The 21,180-nt window shown below is 45.8% G+C and overlaps 1 protein-coding gene across 5 annotated transcripts; it reads left to right on the top strand.

Moving 5' to 3' along the window:
- The first annotated feature begins 6,310 nt into the window (after positions 1-6,310).
- LOC115571462 (rac GTPase-activating protein 1) lies at positions 6,311-20,393 on the top strand. Of its 5 annotated transcripts, none has more exons than XM_030400889.1 (17): positions 6,311-6,444; positions 6,789-6,903; positions 14,444-14,646; positions 14,761-14,900; positions 14,986-15,064; positions 15,142-15,195; positions 15,487-15,576; positions 15,647-15,779; positions 16,070-16,167; positions 16,392-16,550; positions 16,695-16,790; positions 16,920-17,118; positions 17,514-17,619; positions 18,289-18,421; positions 18,534-18,627; positions 19,270-19,369; positions 20,001-20,393. In XM_030400889.1, the coding sequence occupies exons 2-17, from the start codon at positions 6,813-6,815 to the stop codon at positions 20,044-20,046; spliced, it is 1,821 nt and encodes a 606-aa protein (XP_030256749.1). In that variant the 5' UTR covers positions 6,311-6,444; positions 6,789-6,812; the 3' UTR covers positions 20,047-20,393. The 5 variants fall into 5 exon arrangements, with proteins under 5 accessions (XP_030256749.1, XP_030256750.1, XP_030256751.1 ...); XM_030400890.1 differs by lacking the exon at positions 6,311-6,444 and adding an exon at positions 6,451-6,598 and having other exon boundaries at positions 14,764-14,900; XM_030400891.1 differs by lacking the exon at positions 6,311-6,444 and adding an exon at positions 6,451-6,598 and having other exon boundaries at positions 15,650-15,779.
- Positions 20,394-21,180: the final 787 nt, after the last annotated feature.

The raw sequence follows: 21,180 nt of genomic DNA, 5'->3' as shown, positions 1-21,180 counted from the left end.
GTGATGCAGAAAATCTGAGTAAGAACACACACTGACAAAATGATGGGCAGCTTGGCTACATACCACTCTGAATGATGTTTTTGTATTTGGCTCTAACTTGCTGCCATGTCCGACTGCTGCTTCCACATCTTAATAAAATGCAATATGAAATATATTTATCTGTCACAGATAATGAGTAAAGTTAATTATTTCTTTGATGTGGCCATGAATAAACTGATGAACTGACTAATGTTTCACCCGTTGTAGAGCAGTGTACGCTCAAACACAAATCTTACAGGCTTGCTCCGCTGGCTGTTTCACGGAGGGGGGAACTCCCGTTTTTGTTTGCCCATGGTGCCAACCAGGCGATATAATACAACTATATAATAATTAACTTACAAGTTAATTCGCAAAGAAGCACAAACAATAACAATGAAACCCCGCGACATGATGTGCGGTCAATATGACCACTTGTGGCTGAAATAGGTTAAACATATATTGTCTTTGTCTTGCGTGTGATTTATATAAAAACTATTCTAAAATAAAATACAGACAAGGTTATTGCACATTTGAAAACGGCCAGAATGACCATCTCGGCAGTTGAACTGCTAGCAAGCCCTCACTTGAACTCTTCACTGCTACTAATTATTACTCCGTGCTTCGATCAGCTGAGCTGGCTTCTCTTTTGTCAGAGTTTACAAAAACGGAAGTAAATTAAAATGTGGCGTTACATCGTAACGGTTGAACAAAGGGGATAATTAAGTACAGTAATTTCTATAGTTGCAAGTAGATATTGTTATATATTACTAACCTCCTAATCACCTAATGATGCAACTTCCACTTCCTTTGTGTGGGTCCAGTGCAGTTTAACAAGTGAAATAAGTGACATTTGTAAATTCCTGTAAGTTGCAGGGAAATATTGATATAGATTTCTAACCATCTAACCTTCATTTCTTCATTCATGTCCTGTTATTTCACAGCCTAGTAGATGACCCTTGAATAGTTTCACCCCTGTAATCATTCATTGGTATTTCACATAATTACTGAATAATCAACTCTGGTAACAAGTACTGATTGGGAAGTGCTATGTGCATGCCATGTACAGGAAAATATGTTTCTAGGCATTGTACTGTACACATCAACGCTTAAATATAAAAGTGGCTGGTAAAAATGTTGAGTGGCTGGTAGATTTTAGAATTTACGAGCCACAGTGGCAGGTGGACAAAAAAGTGAATTTCCATCCCTGCTACGCACACTCAGTCTCACTTTCAATAAAACACACACGCGCATTCTATAACTGAGATCAGTAAAATGTGAAAACAATATAGACATCATTCAAAAATGAAAAAAGATAGTTGTTGCTTCAGTTTATTTATTTTTTAAATGGATGAGGGTTAATATGTAAAAGTTGCACCATGTTGAGCTTTCAGAAATGAAAACACCAAGGGCTTAATATAATATTGATCATAATATTAATCATTGTTAACTTACACATTTACACGGTCAGCAGTTTCCTGCCAGCAGCCCTCCCTCGCTCTGTTGGCGGCGACAGTGTTACTTTTTGCCGTGATGGTTTCTTTGAATTCTTCATAGCCTTCCATAATAAGAATCTGCTCATCTTGAGTAAAATATGTGGCCCGGAATCGATCCATTTTCACACGGAAGTAGAATAATATGACGTCAAACGGCCCCTTTTATGTGAACGCGCACAGAGCACAAAGCAGAGAACCGGACTTAACAAAGTAAGTTGATAACCACCGTCGCAGTACCGTTTAACTCTGGTTGGGGACGCGGGGCTTTGTTGAGCTGCATCATGAGCACAAAGCCTGGCTATGTTGAGCCCCCTTCAGTACAGGCCTCTGGGCTCTGATTGCCGCAGGGAAAAAACAGTTCCTCATCCTCTCTGTGCGTGTTTTATGACAGCGCAGGCGTCTGCCTGACCTGAGGTCTGTTGCAGGGGTGATGGGGGTCCTTGATAACAACATGAAGAAGCAACAACACAACAACAGGAGGAAAACGACTAAGATGAAGGAGAATGTAATCATACACACAGTACAGACGTCAGCGTGCTCACGGCTCCGACTTCAGTTCATATTTGAACTGGTGAGTATTTGTTGCATTTATGTTTATAAAACTTAGTGTGTAAAATTGGAAAATTTGAAATTAATGCGTGACTACTGTCTGGATCATTTTCTTCATACAAGACAATATTTGTTTTCTTCAAGTTCATACAACATTTCAAAGAACACCTCACAGACTTTGTTGTGCACAAATACATGTTGTAGTGGGTCTGAAGTGATGGAACCAGAACCGCTGTGTTGTTCCACTGATACGAACAAGTCAGCCTATTCCAGAAAGGAGGTTCAACAGACTCTGAGCCTAACCCTGAACTCTGAGTTGACTTACCCTGTGAAGTGAAACTCTGAGTTTTCAGTTCCAGACTTGAGGCCTGTACTGTGAAGGGGGCTCAACATAGCCCGGCTTTGTGCTCATGATGCAGCTCAACAAAGCCCAGAGTCCCCAACCAGAGTTAAACGGTACTGCGACGGTGGTTATCAACTTACTTTGTCAAGTCCGGTTCTTAACAAGCATTGTGCTCAAATGACTTGGGAACACTACAAACATATTCAGCTTCTCAGTAAGAGCAAGAACCACTTTGTGGATGGCGCAACACGCAGAGTTCTTGCTCAGATTTTCTGCATCACCAACTGAATGTAAGAAGGTTCCCGTGGCAACAAAACGAAGGGCTACACAAACAGTTTGCCCGACAGTGAGCGCACAGCTTCTTCAGTGGCATTCCTGACACTCGGCTCAATAAGTGAGCAAATGTACCGTATTCCCTCGTCTGAAAATCTATATCGCTCATAGAGAATTTCATCAGGAAATGCCAGCGGATCAGCGCGATCTGGAAGAAGCCGCTCACGTCGTAGTGCTGATGAATTATTCTTGCTCCCAGGTCCACCGGGTTCTCAATGAATGGTGACGCCATCTCCGAATGAGTTACACAGTGAAACAGCGGCGCTTTTACAGCCGATTTTAAGCTGAAACTCTGAACAGAACCTGGTCGGGACCAGGTTATGAGTTAAGCATAAGTTACCATGGTGATCTAGCCGGGTTAAAAGAGAGCCACCTTTGTAGTACAGGGAAGCCTGGCTTTAGACTCAACATACCTGCTAACACACTGAACTGGCTTCACAGTACAGGCCTCAGGTGATCTGAGTCAGGTAAGTGGACTCTGAGTATGTTACCTCTGATCTGAGCTCGTGCCTGACGACTAGTAAAAAGCCATCATCATCAATGGAGCTCCGATACAGTGATTCACCATGGCAACAGGGGAGAAAACAGGAAGCAGACATTTTCTGGGGAAAAAAGTAACACGGCTGCGGCCGTAATAAAAATCACTGACGGAGTTTTAGATGCGGTCGTCTTTTCATTTTGGATTTAACATCACTTTCTTTTATATCAGCCTTTGAGGAAGTGGTTGAATGTTGTTCAATGTTTTATTTAAAACAGTCTCATGATGGCTCCTCACTCTGGTTTTATTTCACATATTAAACAAAGTAAAAGTTAATTCAGTGGATATTTTAACTTGTAGTAGCTTTTACCACCAACAGATGCTGTTTAACACACATCTGTGTCCTGACATCCTGCTGAGTAGTTGAACATGAAGTGGTGCTCACCTCCACCTGCAGCACGTCCGACAGAGGCAGAGGAGCTGGTCCTGAGTCAGGTCACAGAGGAGCTGGTCCTGAGTCAGGTCACAGAGGAGCTGGTCCTGAGTCAGGTCACAGAGGAGCTGGTCCTGAGTCAGGTCGCTGGGTGAGCAGAGGAGCTGGTCCTGAGTCAGGTCACAGAGGAGCTGGTCCTGAGTCAGGTCACAGAGGAGCTGGTCCTGAGTCAGGTCACAGAGGAGCTGGTCCTGAGTCAGGTCACAGAGGAGCTGGTCCTGAGTCAGGTCACAGAGGAGCTGGTCCTGCGCGTCACAGAGGACTGTCCTGAGTCAGGTCTCTGGGTGAGCAGAGGAGCTGGTCCTGAGTCAGGTCTCTGGGTGAGCAGAGGAGCTGGTCCTGAGTCAGGTCGCTGGGTGAGCAGAGGAGCTGGTCCTGAGTCAGGTCGCTGGGTGAGCAGAGGAGCTGGTCCTGAGTCAGGTCACAGAGGAGCTGGTCCTGAGTCAGGTCGCTGGGTGAGCAGAGGAGCTGGTCCTGAGTCAGGTCGCTGGGTGAGCAGAGGAGCTGGTCCTGAGTCAGGTCACAGAGGAGCTGGTCCTGAGTCAGGTCGCTGGGTGAGCAGAGGAGCTGGTCCTGAGTCAGGTCACAGAGGAGCTGGTCCTGAGTCAGGTCACAGAGGAGCTGGTCCTGAGTCAGGTCACAGAGGAGCTGGTCCTGAGTCAGGTCACAGAGGAGCTGGTCCTGAGTCAGGTCTCTGGGTGAGCCGAGGAGCTGGTCCTGAGTCAGGTCGCTGGGTGAGCAGAGGAGCTGGTCCTGAGTCAGGTCACAGAGGAGCTGGTCCTGAGTCAGGTCTCTGGGTGAGCAGAGGAGCTGGTCCTGAGTCAGGTCTCTGGGTGAGCAGAGGAGCTGGTCCTGAGTCAGGTCGCTGGGTGAGCAGAGGAGCTGGTCCTGAGTCAGGTCTCTGGGTGAGCAGAGGAGCTGGTCCTGAGTCAGGTCTCTGGGTGAGCAGAGGAGCTGGTCCTGAGTCAGGTCTCTGGGTGAGCAGAGGAGCTGGTCCTGAGTCAGGTCACAGAGGAGCTGGTCCTGAGTCAGGTCGCTGGGTGAGCAGAGGAGCTGGTCCTGAGTCAGGTCACAGAGGAGCTGGTCCTGAGTCAGGTCACAGAGGAGCTGGTCCTGAGTCAGGTCACAGAGGAGCTGGTCCTGAGTCAGGTCACAGAGGAGCTGGTCCTGAGTCAGGTCTCTGGGTGAGCCGAGGAGCTGGTCCTGAGTCAGGTCGCTGGGTGAGCAGAGGAGCTGGTCCTGAGTCAGGTCACAGAGGAGCTGGTCCTGAGTCAGGTCTCTGGGTGAGCAGAGGAGCTGGTCCTGAGTCAGGTCTCTGGGTGAGCAGAGGAGCTGGTCCTGAGTCAGGTCGCTGGGTGAGCAGAGGAGCTGGTCCTGAGTCAGGTCTCTGGGTGAGCAGAGGAGCTGGTCCTGAGTCAGGTCTCTGGGTGAGCAGAGGAGCTGGTCCTGAGTCAGGTCTCTGGGTGAGCAGAGGAGCTGGTCCTGAGTCAGGTCACAGAGGAGCTGGTCCTGAGTCAGGTCGCTGGGTGAGCAGAGGAGCTGGTCCTGAGTCAGGTCACAGAGGAGCTGGTCCTGAGTCAGGTCACAGAGGAGCTGGTCCTGAGTCAGGTCACAGAGGAGCTGGTCCTGAGTCAGGTCACAGAGGAGCTGGTCCTGAGTCAGGTCGCTGGGTGAGCAGAGGCTGAGGGCGTCACTCACCCCCAGGACCAACATTAGAGGCAGACACACACTTACTGTCTACAGATTCAACTACAAGTCATTTCATCTTACAATCAGAGCAAACTAGAAACACGGACTTTGAAATTACGTTGTTGGAAAAGCTACAACAGGCTCTACTGATGGCTACTTCTGTAGCTATCTGTGGGAAATAAAGAAAGCCAAATGAAATGTTATTTCTCTGTTTCTGGCTGCTGGAAGGTGATTGATTAACCTGCCAAGTGATTAAAAAAAACGAGGAGGATTGTTCAGATGTGAGAGCACGTCAGCGATGACGTGTAGCCTGATATTCGCTGTGCAGCCGGAGAATATAAATGACGGACTGATGAGAAGCGTCTGCTGTTCAGTTCAGTCCTCGTCAGGGAGTCAGAGCTCATCTAAATGAATCTAAATTCTCCTCCTGGTGTAAAACTATGTGAATGATTTCTGCTTCAACATGATTGGACTGAGAAGGGAAGGACAGCCGCTGTCAGACAGCTCCGTCACACTCAGGGTTTCTCCAGGTGAACCTGCAGTGAGCAGGTTCTGTTCACAGAGTCAGTTACCGCAGTAACAGACCCAGAGTTTAACTTACCTCTCTTTCTGGAACTGAACACTCAGAGTTTCTCTCATCTCAGGGTTAACAAACTCAGAGTTTTCACAAAACCCGCTTTCTGGAACGCCCCCCCCCCCCCCCCAGGACTGTTCATCACTACACAAGAGCCTCAGGCAGGAAGTGAAATACACAATGACCTGATGACGTCACAGTATGAACGTTATTATGGAAAGCCTGTTTTTGTACTGAATATTTGTATTGATCCATATCAAATGTTTGAGATCAGCTGTTAATAAATCAGCAACTTCGCTTTGTTCTTCATTAAGTGTTTAAATCAGCTCAACTGGAAATTAGATTGGATCAGTACCGTCATTAAAAGCACGTGATGAACCAGCTGCATGGATGACATCGCGACCAATAGGAGGAACAGGTGACGTCACGTGGTCTGAGACGCGGACCGGTTAATGAAGCAGCTGGTGACGGCAGGTGAGTCCAGACTGAGACGTGTTGGTTCGCTGGTTCCGTGGTTCGGTGAGCTGTGAGGCTGCTTCTCTTCACCCTCACCTGCTCACACCTCAAACTGTTGGACTGTTGGACTGTGGGAGGGGGCGGGGCGGAGTGTCGGTACCGGACCGTGCAGGTGTGAAACAACACGTGTGTCAGTTTAATGTAGCTTCTTTTTTTCATATTGATCTTTTTAATGTACTTTATTCATCAATGGTATAAAAATACAAGAATCGGGTAAATCCAGTGCAAGAAGTCAGTTGAGCCTTGGTTTGGAGTCTGGTGTATAATTCAGGTGTGAAGATAAACTGTTCCTGGTGTTACAGGTGAGAGGAGCTCACAGGTGAGAGATGGAGGACACTCGGCTCGTGGTGGAGGAGATGCTGGCGTTGTGTCTGCAGAGGATCGCTGTGGAGGAGAAGGCCATGGACACTGAGCTGGGTGAGACTGACTGATCCAGGAACAGTTCCTGTCAGCAGCACTGAGTGTTGAGATCAACCTGTGAGCTGTTTCAGGATCAGGAGATTCAGATTAATTCATGTGCCGCTGCAGGCAGGAAGTGATCAGAGCCGTTCTATTCAGAGGGATGCAATGACGGTTATCAAGTTTTTTTTTCTATACTCGATTTTTTTTCTCGCTGTGTAACTACTTGGTACTGTCAAAGCAAAGTAAGTGTGATGATCCAAACGCAGGCAGTCTCAGAGAGTCTGTGAGTAAAAAGAGCGATAGTTGAGTTGCTGAGAGCTGAGAACGTCACTGTGTATTTCGTGTTCGTGAGGCTAAATAAAGCGTCTACTTCAGAGTTCTTCCTCGTCTCGGACGCTTCTGTGAAGCGTTACAATATTATGGGTCACTAACATAACACATGATAGACTTCTAACTAGGGATGTCTTGATCAGGTCTGTTTTACCCCGATCCTGGTCCGAGTCCTTGAATATTTAGAATCTGCAGATATTTTTCCTGGATTATACAGCTGCATTAAGAAGCAAAGTACCTGCATCCAACCTGTTCCTTAACAGGTTTTTTTATTTTGCTGAAACAAAGTATATACTTTCATACGGCTCTGTCTTATTCTGCATATGCTAATGCAACACTGTCCTCCACCTTCCTGGTGTTGGCAGGTGAGTGTGTGTTGCTGCACTGTGACAGCAGACACTCGTTACTCCAGCTGAAGTGTGTGAGACGCAGCACACGCTCGGTGCCTCCGTATCATCCACTGCTTTTACATATTCCTTACGTTGTCACGTAAAATGACGTGGACGCGTTGCTCGTCTATTTCACATCGTTCAGCATCTCCTTGACTGTCTGTTTTACATGCTCTGCTGTATTAGACCCACCAAACTAGTGCACATACGAGTTGCTGTAACTCGAGAGTGGATCAATGTGATGTAATGCAGAGATGGTAGGACACACCGGGGATTCAAAAACTCCAGGTGACGAAGAAAACCCTGATCCTGTACCACGGAGATGAGCTGGTTATCCAGAGAGATTCATTTAATTACCTTTTCTGCAGGAGCATGGATAGGAGTGCCAAACATCCGGGGCTTTAGCCCGCAGAGAGTGTTGCCTCAGTTACCTTGAAAAAGTAATCTGATTACAGATTACTCCTTTAAAAAGTACAGCCAGCAAAGAGTGTACAACGAACCATAATGTTTTCATCTTTAACTGACATGAACTCAAAATAATGACTGTATTTCCAGCTAGAAAAGGAGCATCTCTCTCCTCCTCCATTGTTGTGTGTGTCTGTGTTGCTGCGTGCTGTTCCACCTGAGTGTCCTCATCACTCCCCGAGACGCAACAACAATACAAAAATATGTATTTTTACTGAGGAAAATGACAAAAATAATAGTAACGCACAGTGACTTGAATAACTAACTTTAATCTGATTACTGGTTTGGAAATATTGTTATAGATGCAATATCAACATAGTTTGAGAAGGAAAGGAAGGCCAATCGTTGGGTCCTCATTGTCATATTTTAATCACAAATAAAGCTAATGTTCCCTCACTGTAGGCCTACTGAGTAATGTTTACATCAAAGATATATCAGGCCTACAGGAGGCTTTGTAGATATTAAGAGAAAAACGTTGTCATTTAACAGAGACTACACACCCAGACTACACACACCACCACAACTCAATGTGTCAGACCCTGAGCTGATGGAAGTATTGTCAGGGGAGATGATGTCTCACTCTCCACGTCTTCTTGCTCTGGCTGCGACTTCTTTTTCCAAAGAACCTCTGTATATCCATAATAACTAACTAACCTAAACCTCCTTATATCCATGATTGGTTCCACCCGCTGTCAGATAGTTTTGCTTGCTTGGGGTTTTTTCTGGTTCCAGGGTCTGCTTCCGTGCTGCCATGAGGTCAGTGTAGACTTTCATCTTTGATGGATGTTTCCTCTGTGAACAAAAAACAAACATCATCATATAACTAATCAATACCATGTTTTCATTAAACATGCAGTTAAAATATTTTTTATATTAATAAATCAATTTATATTTTGTGTGTGTGTGTGTAGAAGTGTTGGGGTTAGTGTCATGTAGAAAGAGTTGACTATATCATGGATGGGTCACTGGCAGACTTTAAGTGTGTCATAGACTTACCGTCTGCTACCTATTTAAAAGCTTCCACACCTGTGAAGGGAGTTGGCGGAGGTTTTGTGAGTGTTCCTCTGCACAAAATATTTCTGACATCTAACATTGTGAATGGGCCAGTAGTGGTGGGTGTCATCCCCTCCATGCCGATTGAAGGTGTGTCCTTTGTGTGAGGCAATGATTTAGCTGGTACTCAAGTTTGTGTGACACCTGTTGTGAGTGAGGAACCTTGTGAGGCCCCTGAGACCATAGCTTTGGAGAGAGAGCATCCTGAGGTGTTTACAGCGTGTGTGGTGGGTTAGGGTTAGGGTTAGGGTTTTATTAGTAGGAACAAATCAAATGAACAGCCTCTTTCAACAATGGAAGTGAAGTCTGACACAACCTTAAAATTCAACCCGATCGATGTCTGATAGGTGTGCTGCCACAGAGCAGGATCAACTGGTGGTGCACTTGGAGTAGTGATAGTAGCTTCTGTAGCTGAAGAGATGTTGCTTGATGGCCCTGGTGACGTGCTGGGCACTCGCTCCGTGTCACTCTTGGTAACAAACTTCAGCATTGATCCTGTTATGACAAGAAATCCACCATACAAGCAGATTATTAAGATTTGTTTTAGTCTCAATGGTAAATTACACAATGAAATGAATGTGAATACTAGCCTCACAGAGATCAAAATGCAATGAATGCAAATACGACTACAACTAATAATAATTATCATTATGATACGATTTGATGATATTTCTATATTTAAATATTTTCATATACTTATTTTCACATTTTGTACTTTTGTATCTTGTCTTAACTCATCTTATATGACTGTTATGAATTAAATTCACCAAGAGATGGCGACATTTTACCTCCATAAAAATAGTCCAAAACTTCTATTGCTAGCATAGATTGATCTAGGCTATAAACCGGAGCCAACATACGACCACCAACTGGTCAATTAACCACTCCTTCTCAACAGATGTGAATGTATATGCAGTTAACAAGACATTCAATAATGATAATCAGGGCTGCTGGAAGATGTAATCTGCAGTCCACATCTAGACAGAATGATCCTCTCTTCTGTCTCATGATTAGCAGCTGGGGTGTTTATGCCACAAAGTTTTTCTTTTTCATTTCAACAACATACCACCTTCAAGTGAAGCACGAGCCTCCTCTTGTTTTGACTTTGTCTTTTATTTTGCTTGCTCCTGATTCATATTACCGTTTGGAGGCCATCTCTCCACCTGCAGCCAGCTGCCTGTCGGCACATCTGACCGCTGATTGGTCAGATGCTGCATGCTGTCAATCATTGTGGCAACGCGTGCTGTATTAGATTACTCGTCTTTTTTTTCTCTCCTGCCTCTGGCTGACTCGGTGCTGTACGCGCGCCTCAAGGCAACGATGCGCATCCTTTGCGCATTTGCAGAGAATGCGTCCCCTTGCGCAAAATGGGGCCCCCCATGGATTGTGGGGCCCTACGCACAGCGCGTGTTCTGCGTGTACGAATGGGCGGCGCTGCGTAAAACTCAAGAGAAAGTCAGTAGACATTTTTGCTGGCCTAAGATGCATAAAGATGTTGTGTTGTACTGTCGTAGCTGTCATGCTTGCTAGGTTGTGGGCAAGCCCAACCAGACAATACCAGTTGCTCCTCTCTGCCTGTCATGGAGGAGCCTTTCTCTCGGGTCCTGATTGATTGTGTCGGCCCATTGCCGAAAACTAAGAAAGGGAATGAGTATCTTCTTACCATTATGGATGTTTCAACCAGATTTCCGGTGGCTGGACTGCTGAGATCAATCAAGACCAAGGTCATAGTGGATGCTCGGCTGCATTTCTTTTCTAGGGTAGGTTTACCATTAGAGGTCCAACATGATCGTGGGTCCAACTTTACTTCTGGTGTATTCCAGGAAGTGATGCATGAGCTTGGAGTCAAAAAAATCATGTCATCTGCTTATCATCCCCAGTCCCAGGGTTCAATCGAGACGTACCATAAGATTTTAAAGTCTACGATTAAAACCTACTGTGTTAGTTACGCAGCTGACTGGGATGTAGCAATACCATTTTTATTGTTTGCGATCAGATTCTGTGAATGAGGCTACTGGTTTTAACCCTTTTGAGCTTGTTTATGGCCATCAAGTAAGGCGACCACTGAGGATGGTGAAAGAGCAGCTGTTGGTGGTGTCCTGCTGTATGTAGCGTCCTTCAAGGACCGGCTGCATACAGCTTGTGACCTGGCCAGGAGTAGTTTGGAAGCAGCTAAGGGAAAGATGAAAACCCAGTATGACCGGAAAGCAGTGAAGCAAAATTTAACATAGGAGACCAGGTTTTGATGTTGTTACCCATGGGCGGAGACAAGCTGGGGGTGAAATTCTATGGTCTATATAAGGTTGTCTGGAAGGTCAGTGATTGTAATTATGTTATTGAAACACCTGACCGGAGACAAAAATCACAGCTATGTCACATCAACCTCCTGAAACCTTATTATACTCATGACTCGTCCATAGTCTGTATAACATCTCAGGTTGCTGTGAAGGATGGGGAGAGTGAGGATGATTGGGTTGGGTCAGGTGAGCCAGTTACTGCTAGGCTTAAGAACTCCAGCGCCCGGTCCAATCTCAGAGTCACTTAGTCATCTCACCACGGAGCAGAAAGAGGATGTCGTACAGCTGGTGGAGCAGTTTAGTCCTCTGTTCAGCGATACACCTGTTTAACAAAGTTAAAAACTCATGATGTCGACATTGGTGAGGCAACACCCATTAAGCAGCATCCTTACAGGATTAACCCACAGAAATGGGCTCAGGTGAAACCGGAGTTGCTGTACATGGAGGAAATTGTGCGTCTTTGTGTTGATTACTGAAAGTTAAACAACGTAACTAAAACTGATGCATATCCTGTACCCAGACTGGAGGATTGCATAGATAGGATTTGCAATGCACAATATGTGTCTAAATTTGACTTATTAAAGGGCTACTGGCAAGTGCCCTTGACAGAAAGGGCCAAAGATGTATCTGCATTTGTTACTCCTGAATGTTTGTACCGCTGTAAAGTCCTCCCATTTGGCAAGAAAAATGCCCCAGCAACCTTTCAGAGGTTAATGAATTTGGTCACCTCTGGATTACAGAACACAGTGACATATTTGGACGATGTGGTTTGTTACAGTGCTTCATGGTCTGACCATATGGAACATATTGAATAGCTGTTTGACCGTCTTAAACAAGCAGGGCTGGTAGTCAACTTGCCTAAATGTGAGATTGGAAAAGGGCAGGTCACATATTTGGGGACCCAGGTGGGTCAAGGCTCTGTTAAACCTAGGACTGCCAAAGTGCAGGCCATTTTAGAATTGCCTGTCCCAAAAATGAAGCGGCAGCTAATGCGCCTGTTAGGAATGTGTGGCTTCTATAGACGTTTTATTCCAAACTTTGCAGTTGTGACGTCACCACAACAACCCTGCTGAAAAAGGGAGTCAAGTTCAGCTGGTCGGCAGATTGTCAGAAAGCTGTTGAGATGGTTAAGGCTATCTTAGCTAGTGAACCAGTACTGGTTGCTCCGGACTTCTCTGTCCCATTCAAGCTGGCAGTGAATGCTTGTGATGTTGGAGTGGGGGCAGTACTACTGCAGACTGATGTGTCAGGTATAGACAGGCCTGTGGCATACTTCTCTAAGAAAGTGAATTGCCATCAGATGCGATATTCCACCATTGAGAAGGAGGCCCTGGCACTTGTTCTAGCAGTTTAACACTTTGAGGTATATGTCTCTAGTGCTGGAGGTGATCTGGTGGTCCTCACTGACCATAACCCACCAACATTCCTGGAAAAGTTCAAAACATCTAGTCAGAGTGTTCCGTTGGAGTTTAATTTTGCAACCATATAACCTGACCGTGGTGCATTTGCCAGGCAAAGAATGTCATTGCAGACGGCTTGTCAAGGGGGTGAGCATATTAGTGCATCTATGCTGGCACTTAAGGCAAGGCAAGTTTATTTGTATAGCACAATTCAGACACAAGGCAACTCAAAGTGCTTTGAAGGCACACACAAATTTCATTTAAAAGACATTAAAAATTGCATTTTAAAACCAGTAAAAACATTAAGAAACAAACATCAAAACAAGTAGGCTAAGATAGAGAAGCTTTAAAAGAAACAAGACTGTAGAGTCAGAGTCATAATGCAGTTCAAAGACTTGAATTGCTTCAGTTAAAAGCAGTGGCAAAAAGAAATAGGTGAGTGTTGGAGCAGACCTGCAATTATCAGGGAGTTTATTCCAAATATGTGGCGCATAGTAACTGAAAGCTGCTTCTCCATGTTTACTTCTGACTCTGCGGACTGAAAGCAGGCCGGTACCTGACGGTATTGGGGTTAAAAGACTTATTAGACGTTTGCGTCACCTTTCGAATTGATAGTCGCAATCCCTGTGTGTTGTATTAATGAGATGTCTATATTGAAGTTTTAAGAAAACAAGGAAAATTATTATAAAAAGGATAAACAGAATAATCATAGGAAAAAGAACAAATGGGGTGGATTAGGGTTGTGTTTTTTTAAAGGGGGGGTAATGTTAGGAGTAGAGGGATTGTAGCTCCTCCTTTTCTTTCTTTTCTCTTTCTCTCTGTTTTCACAAATTAATGGACTGGTTTTCATGAGAGATCTAAGAGGTGTGGTTAAGCGGTGCTGAGGTTGAGATGACCTCACTTGGAGAGGCGTGTGGCTTCTGCCCCTGGAATCAAGGAAAAGAGACTCTCCTGTGTGTGTGTGTGTGTGTGTGTGTGTGGGGGGGGGGCTGGGGTTGTGTGGTAGCCTGAGTGAGGACACCGACTGAAGTCTGAAGACGAGACGCACCTAACCCTCCTGAGAACCAGCCTGGTGCACGAAGACCCATCCACCATCATTCTCTTCGAAACTTTGAACGGAAAACCAAAGACGGAGCTCGCCGCTCCTGAGGAAGCACAAGTCTGAGCTGGCAGCAGTGTCGTCCTGGAAGACCACCTCCACACTTTTCTTCAGGTGAAAACCGGTCCATCTCCGCTCTGCTTCTTTCCCACGTTCTTTCTCCTTCTCACACACTCCAGGTTAGGACTAGCATATGCTACTTTTACTTAAATCCCCTTAGACCCGACCAGTCCATAACACTTGCTTTTACAGCCAAAGCTGCGCTCAGCTCAGCTGTCTCATGTTGTTTGTAGTGTGCATGCCATCGACTGGCCTGCGCTGCACTCCCCATTCCTGAGTTCTGTCAACATTACGTTGTCGGTAAACATTTAGAAAATCGTTTTTTGACATTTGTGAATCGATTCAGAATCGTCCGCATCGCGATGCTTCTAAGAATTCTCCCACCCCTAGAAGTGATGAAGGCAGACACACTTCCTGCTCCGAGGAGGTTGAGGATGTGATTTTCTTCTTCTGCTCTGTCAGAGATGATTGAAGTGGTGAAGAACTTTGAGACTGTCAGAAAGCGCTGGCTGCACGCTGAGCTGGAGCTGAAGAAGTATAAAGAGCTGCTGGTGAAGTCTGACGTGGCCAAAGCTGCCCTGGAGGTCAAACTGAAACACACTCGGAACCAGCTGGACGTGGAAATGAAGAAACGCTACAAGATGGAAAGCGACTACCAGTACCTGGTGAGTCACTCAAACACGACTCCACCACAGTCCAGACTCTCAGTGTCTAGAGATGTCCTGTAGGGGGCGCTGACGGCACTTCATCACTGTGTTTGTTGCCTGTATGACTGACAGCAGAGGCAGATGCAGCTCATGTGTGACATCCTGGTCCACGACAGTAAATCCAGCGCCTGTCTGAACGATGAGCAGAAGTCTCTGATGGCCACATTTGAACCCAAAGGAACAAACGTGACTCTGCACAGGAGCAGCAAACGGTGAGAGAGCAGTGTGGTGGTGGTGGTGGTGGTGGTGGTGGTGGTGTTTGATTCTGCCAGGCTGAGTTTGTGTCTGTTCCTTCAGGCTGTCCGTGATCGATGAGTCGTCCTTCCTCTCTGTCTGTCACTCTGACATCAGCTACGACCGAACTGACGATGACGTGGTGAATCAGGATTCCTCACATTAACTCTGCTGCTCTTGAATGTTTACATTTAATAATTCGAAGTTTTCATGTTTCAGGATCTGGACACAACCGTCATCAAACCACTGAGATCTCGAGTCAGAGAGAGGAGGGTGAGAACATGTGGTGATGGATCTCAGCAGTGAACACTTTGACTTTGGTATAAAACTGACCCTGGTGGGGTGCCGTTTAGCTCAGTTGGTAGAGCGCGCGTCCCACGTGCTGAGGCTCTGCAGCGGACCCGGGTTCAACTCCCGGCCTGGGTCCCTTTGCTGCGTGTCTCTCTCTCCCTGTTTCCTGTCATATCTTCAGCTTGTTCTATCAGTAAAGCCATAAAAGGCCAAAAAATATATATAAAAAAAAAAAACTGACCCTGGTTCTGATTTTCTGGTGGTTCTACGCAGCGCTCCTCGATGGGTCCGGCTGCTGGTGGGAAGCGAGGACGAGGCGGCAATGTTACTGCAGAGCTGTTGGAGAGAAACACTGTTGACAAGGTGACTCAGACGGGACTGAAGCTGCTGTCAACAACCGAACACAGGTTAACTCTGAGTCTGTGTGAGTCAGCAGGTGGAGACCACCGTGACGGCATCACTGACCACACCTGACACTGGAGGTCACATCCACATGGTGCTGGGAATCACGCAGGAGAACCCCGAACACCCGACCGGGACCCTCAGCCAGGACCGAGGAGGAGGAGGTGATTATGTTTAAAATGAGATGTGTGACAGAGATAAAGTTCAGTGAATCAATGACTTGTCGTCTGCTCATCTTGTTCTTATGACACCGTCACTCCAGCAGCAGTGATGCTGATTTCCTTTTAATTCAGTTGACTGAAGTCCGAACGGACATCAACGGTTGAATGCTGATGGATTTCATACACTGTGTGTCGTTTACTGCTCCTCCACCAGCTCCTCATCACTCACACTGCACTGAGTTGGTCCCTGCAGGTGTCGTTGATCACTAAGTATGATTGTTCTTGTTGTTCAGATGAGACCTCCGTTTGGTTCCCCTGCGATGAGACGCTGCCGGAGCCTGAAACAAAGATGGAGAAGGGAGCAGAGAAACATGTCTTTATATCTAAAACGGTGTGAAGACACAGAGAAAGCCTTCATCTTTGGTTAATGGTTCATGGTTAATGTCTCAGATGATGAATGTGAGTCCATCAGAAGTCTTCAGTTTTGTCGGAGACACTGGAGGATGTTTGTGGTCTGTGTGGAGTATAAGAGTATTGATCAGGAGTGATAACGTCTTTAATGCTATAGCTGATCAGACAGTCGTCAGGTTTGACTCTGTGCTCTGCATCCTGCAGGTGATCCGGCCTGAGACCTGCTCGCCGTGCGGGAAGAGGATCCGCTTCGGGAAGATGGCGGTGAAGTGCAGGAACTGCCGCGTGGTCGCTCATCCAGAGTGCAAACAGAAGTTCACTGGAGGCTGCTTGACCGTCACAACAGGAAGTTCAGCTCAACAGGTACCTCGAGAGCTCTATGAGGCCAGAACACTGGGGGTCAGTCTCGAGCTGGACCAGAGTCGGTCTAGAACTGAACCAGAGTCAGTGCTGTCAGATTTGTGTTTACATGATGAAACTGAACTACAGTACCTGTTGTTGGTCCAGAACTCATTGGAAGGTTTTGCCCCACTGGTCCATCCCAGAGTGCCTCAGCTGGTCATCGACTGTGTGACGGAGATCGAGAGGAGGGGCCTGGACGAGGTGAGCAGCTGTCCATCAATCACCTGATCTGATGACTCAACAGGCTTCTGAAGGTGTGTGTGTGTGTGTGTGTGTGTGTGTGTGTGTGTGTGTGTGTGTGTGTGTGTGTGTGTGTGTGTGTGTGTTCAGAGAGGTCTGTACAGGGTCCCTGGAGGGGAGCGTCTGGTGAAGGAACTCAGAGAACGGTTCCTTCAGGGTAAAACTGGGCTGATGCTCAGTAAAGTCCAGGACGTCCACGTGGTTTGTGGTCTGCTCAAAGACTTCCTGAGGAACCTGAAGGAGCCGCTGGTCACCTTCAGACTGCACCGGACCTTCATGGAGGCTTCAGGTACGAAGACCGGTGCTGCTCACACACAGGAAACTCTCAGTAGACTCCCCATGATCGCCTTTTCTCCACCTTTGTCTGTTCACACTGAACCAAGCAGCGCCATTTTAGAGCTGCTCGAGTGCGTCAGGTCATACAGCATGCCAGAACCAAAACAGGCATGACGAGGATGTATCTACCGACTGTGGTGACCGTCACCGTGACAACAGTAACTACAACAACACAACAGTGAGGGAGACGAAGACATTTGAGTTCTAATCACCTTCATTCAATTAAGGGAGCTGCCTGGCTCTGCTGCTGGGGACAGACAGAAACCTCAGGAGGACTCTACCTATAACTGCAGTATTTTTTACTCATACTGGTGTGTGTGTGTGTGTGTGTGTGTGTGTGTGTGTCAGAGCTGACTGATGAAGACAACAGCACTGCTGTCATGTATCGGACCATCTCAGAGCTGCCGACGGCCAACAGAGACACTCTGGCTTTCCTCATGCTGCACCTGCACAGGTAAGAGCTTCCTTCCTTTTGGTTTTCGTGAGTCTACAGGAGGAGGAGGAGGAGACGAGCTTCTCCTCGGCAGGATAGTGCACAAGACCGGGCAGCATCAGCGGGGGCGGAGCCATAAGTAGGACAGTTTCCCAGCAGCCTTCAGTCTGTACAGGAAGTCACAAACAGTCACTTCCTGTCAGATCTGATAGATTTAAAAGTGATCAGACACATTGATCAGTGTTCAGTTGTTCATTATGACATCCAGACAGAATGTTAAAACTGCTCACAGGGGGGCGCCGTTTGGATCAGTCGGTAGAGCAGTCCCATGTACAGAGGCTGTGTCCTCCCTGCAGCGGACCCGGGCTCGACTCCCGGCCTGGGGACCATTTGTGTCCCTCCCCCTCTCTCTCACCCTGTTTCCTGTCACCTTCTTCTGCTGCACTATCAATAAAGCCATAAAGGGTGAAAAAAGATCACAGATAACTTCTCACATAAAAAGCTTCATATCACTTTGCTGTTGATTCTACTTCTGTGAGCAGACCCGTCCCTCTCACACTGCATTAATACATTAAAGTCAAACATACAAGACAATAGTTCTCATTACTGATCTGTCACATACTGATAATAATGATACTGTCGGGGCTTGTTGTCGAGGACGTGTCAGCTGACTTCCTGTCTCTGTGTCAGAGTGATGAGGAGTCCTCAGTGTCAGATGGACCAGAACAATCTGGCCCGGGTGTTTGGGCCGACTATAGTGGGACACGGGATGTCTGAGCCACCACCGACCACCATCATGAGAGACACCAACACTCAGCCCAAGGTCAGCTCCTCCCTCAGCAGGACACCTCCTGAACATGAGATCAATAATACAACAAACAGCTGAACACATGAAGAATCACTGTCTGTCTGTCTGTCTGTCTGTCTCCTCTCAGGTCGTCAGTCGTCTGCTGTCCATCCCTGAAGCCTACTGGAGACGAGTCCTCGGCATCCAGACCAACCAGAGCTACAGCCAGGCCGGAGGACACGGTGCGTTCACTGCTCGTCTCTCTGCTCTCTTTGACTGCATGTTGTTATCATGTGTTAGGTTGTGTGTGTCCTTCTGATCCTGAACTGACCGATCAGCAGCAGGTGATCAATACCTGTTTCAGTTTGATATCTACTCTCATTACTGTGAAGAGAACCAACAGAACTGCATCGGTCCCACTGAGTACGTGTTCATGTTGGATCAAAGGTTAGGGTTAACGCTACTTTCAGAACTTCGACTGCAGGTCGTGGGTTCAAATAGTTATTGATCAGATTCGTTATGAGCCGAGCATAAAGATCAGACTGGTATTGGTAAGTCAGCAGTATTGATCACTTTATGTTCTGACTCAGTCGGGCTGAAGTACGTCCATTACGGGTCAAAGGTTTCATGTTTTGTTGTGACTCCAAAATGACGTCAAGAGAAAAGTTTGATCTGAAGCGTCTGCAGATAAGTTTGATACCTGCTGACATCACTTCCTGTTCTGAGGCACCTGAATCAATAATTCTTCAGTTGGAATGTGTTGTCTGGTTCCCTCCACACAGTGACCATCTCACCCTTAATGAGCCCTAAATGAACCTCTCATGTTCAGACTGTCAAAGGTCAATTAAAGGTTTGTTCCATCTCCTTCCTGTGTGTCTCTGCAGGTCGGCTCTTCAAGCCGCTGACGTCTCCGGAGTTGAACAGCTACTATGAAACTCCCAGCAGTGGATCTCTGAGGGGACGGGTCAGGAACCTCACCAACAGGTCAGACTAGCAGAGACCAGGTCCACCTCCAGTCCAGTTAGATTATCAGATAATTAATGAAAAATACGCCGAGAAATTAAAATAAACACTTTGATAGTTGATCATTTTATGTCTCAGGTTTTCTCTGAATCTGAGTTTTAAACAAAACTTCTGAAGTCGTCACTTCAGCATTTAAAATTCATCTGACCTTTTTTTTAATAGAATAATTAATAGATGAATGAAAGGAATTAAAACATCAGATGAATTAAAAATGACAGTAATTAGTAATATCAGCTGATCATCAGGAGCTCAGTCCTCATCAGGTCTCGTCTATTATCCTTCAGTCTGATCTGTTCTTGAACCGTCTTTTACAAACAATCAACTACATGAAGCTGCTCATCAATCGATCAGTCAGCCAGGTCCATAATTGAGTCATGAAAGGGGAGGAGCTTACAGCATTTGACCAATCAGAAAAGGACAGGTTAGACTTAGGGAAAATTAAAAAAGATCAAACTGACATAAAAACACATGATCAGACTGAAACACAGCTGGGTCAGGTTTGGCCTCCCGTCTGATCGGCCCTGATGATCACTGTCAGTTTGTTTTCAGTCCACTTCACGATTCTGACGTCTCTGTCTGTCTGTCTCTTTAGTGGTCTGGTTGAACCTGGAAGGAGGTTCTTCACATCACCCACCTGATGCGCTGTACCACACACAAGTACTACATGTTTACTGTTAGTACAGGAAATGGACATTTCCATGTTTGGACCAACAGGAAGTGAAGTCACACTGTGACTGTGTAAGAAATTAAACACAGTTTCTGTAAGGATGTGATCTGTGAACTTCAGTCAGTGTTTAAAGTTTAAAACATGTGTGTTGACAGTAGAAAATTAATGTAGCTTCAAAAATATTAATTCTAATGAGATGTGATCGTTTGAAACGGACTTCTGTTCACGTGATGTTAAACAGTTCAGCTGATCTGAGCTGGTAGAAAATGTTTTTTCATGTTGTGTTTGTAAGAAAGATTAAATAAAGATTAGACTGCAGGTACTTGTTTTATTTTCTGACAGGAAGTGAACATTCAAACATTTTGTTATTGGGACATCACAACAATTAAACCTGGCCAGTAAATGTTCCTGGTCCTCAGAGGATCGAACCCTTCAGGTATTAATGACTCCATGAGCGGTCCTCTGGCGCCACCTTCAGGACAAACTGCACATGTTCTCCCGAGAGGAACAATATACCGTACATACAGTAGTCCCCCCAGGAATCTGCAGAGAAAGTTTAAATTCTGCGGAGAGCAATTTTGATTCCGCGGCTTTAAAGTTAAAATTCTGCAAACATTAAACATACTTTATTAATGTAATAATGAATTAAATATTCTCTTATGAAATTAATTGCAATACCAGAACACTGTAAAACATTGTGGAACCTACTATTGCTGGTTTTAAAATAAACAACATTCACATTTTATTTGTCCCTGTTGGGAAGATTTATTTGCAAAATAAAAAGTGCAAAACTTTTGACCAAACTATGGGTGAAGGTTTGGGAACAGAAAGTGCCTTCTGCACACTGCAGATAGTAAATGTAAACATTCAGTTACAGCAATGAAATGCTGACATAAACTGTGCAATCAAGTCCAAATTATAAACAGTTTTTTCTTTTGTAAACAAAGCCAAATCTTCATTTGAAAGACATGTTTCAATAATAAAGCTGAAACCATTCAAATCTGCCATTTAAAATACATGTTTCATAAAGTGTTAACTATCCACTGTATACAGTGGATATGGAAAACAGTCTGCGTACTATCTGATAGCGACATCTAGCGGCTGG

This window comes from Sparus aurata, chromosome 20 (assembly GCF_900880675.1).
Source record: "Sparus aurata chromosome 20, fSpaAur1.1, whole genome shotgun sequence".
Lineage (NCBI taxonomy): Eukaryota > Metazoa > Chordata > Actinopteri > Spariformes > Sparidae > Sparus > Sparus aurata.
This window is presented reverse-complemented; position numbering and strand designations above follow the sequence as displayed.

Coding starts and splice junctions, on each gene's coding strand:
- LOC115571462 (XM_030400889.1), top strand. CDS start 6,813: ATGGAGGACACTCGGCTCGTGGTGGAGGAGATGCTGGCGTTGTGTCTG. Junction 16,168..16,391: donor ATGTCTTTATATCTAAAACG/GTGTGAAGACAC, acceptor TGCATCCTGCAG/GTGATCCGGCCTGAGACCTG. Junction 17,620..18,288: donor CTCATGCTGCACCTGCACAG/GTAAGAGCTTCC, acceptor TCTCTGTGTCAG/AGTGATGAGGAGTCCTCAGT.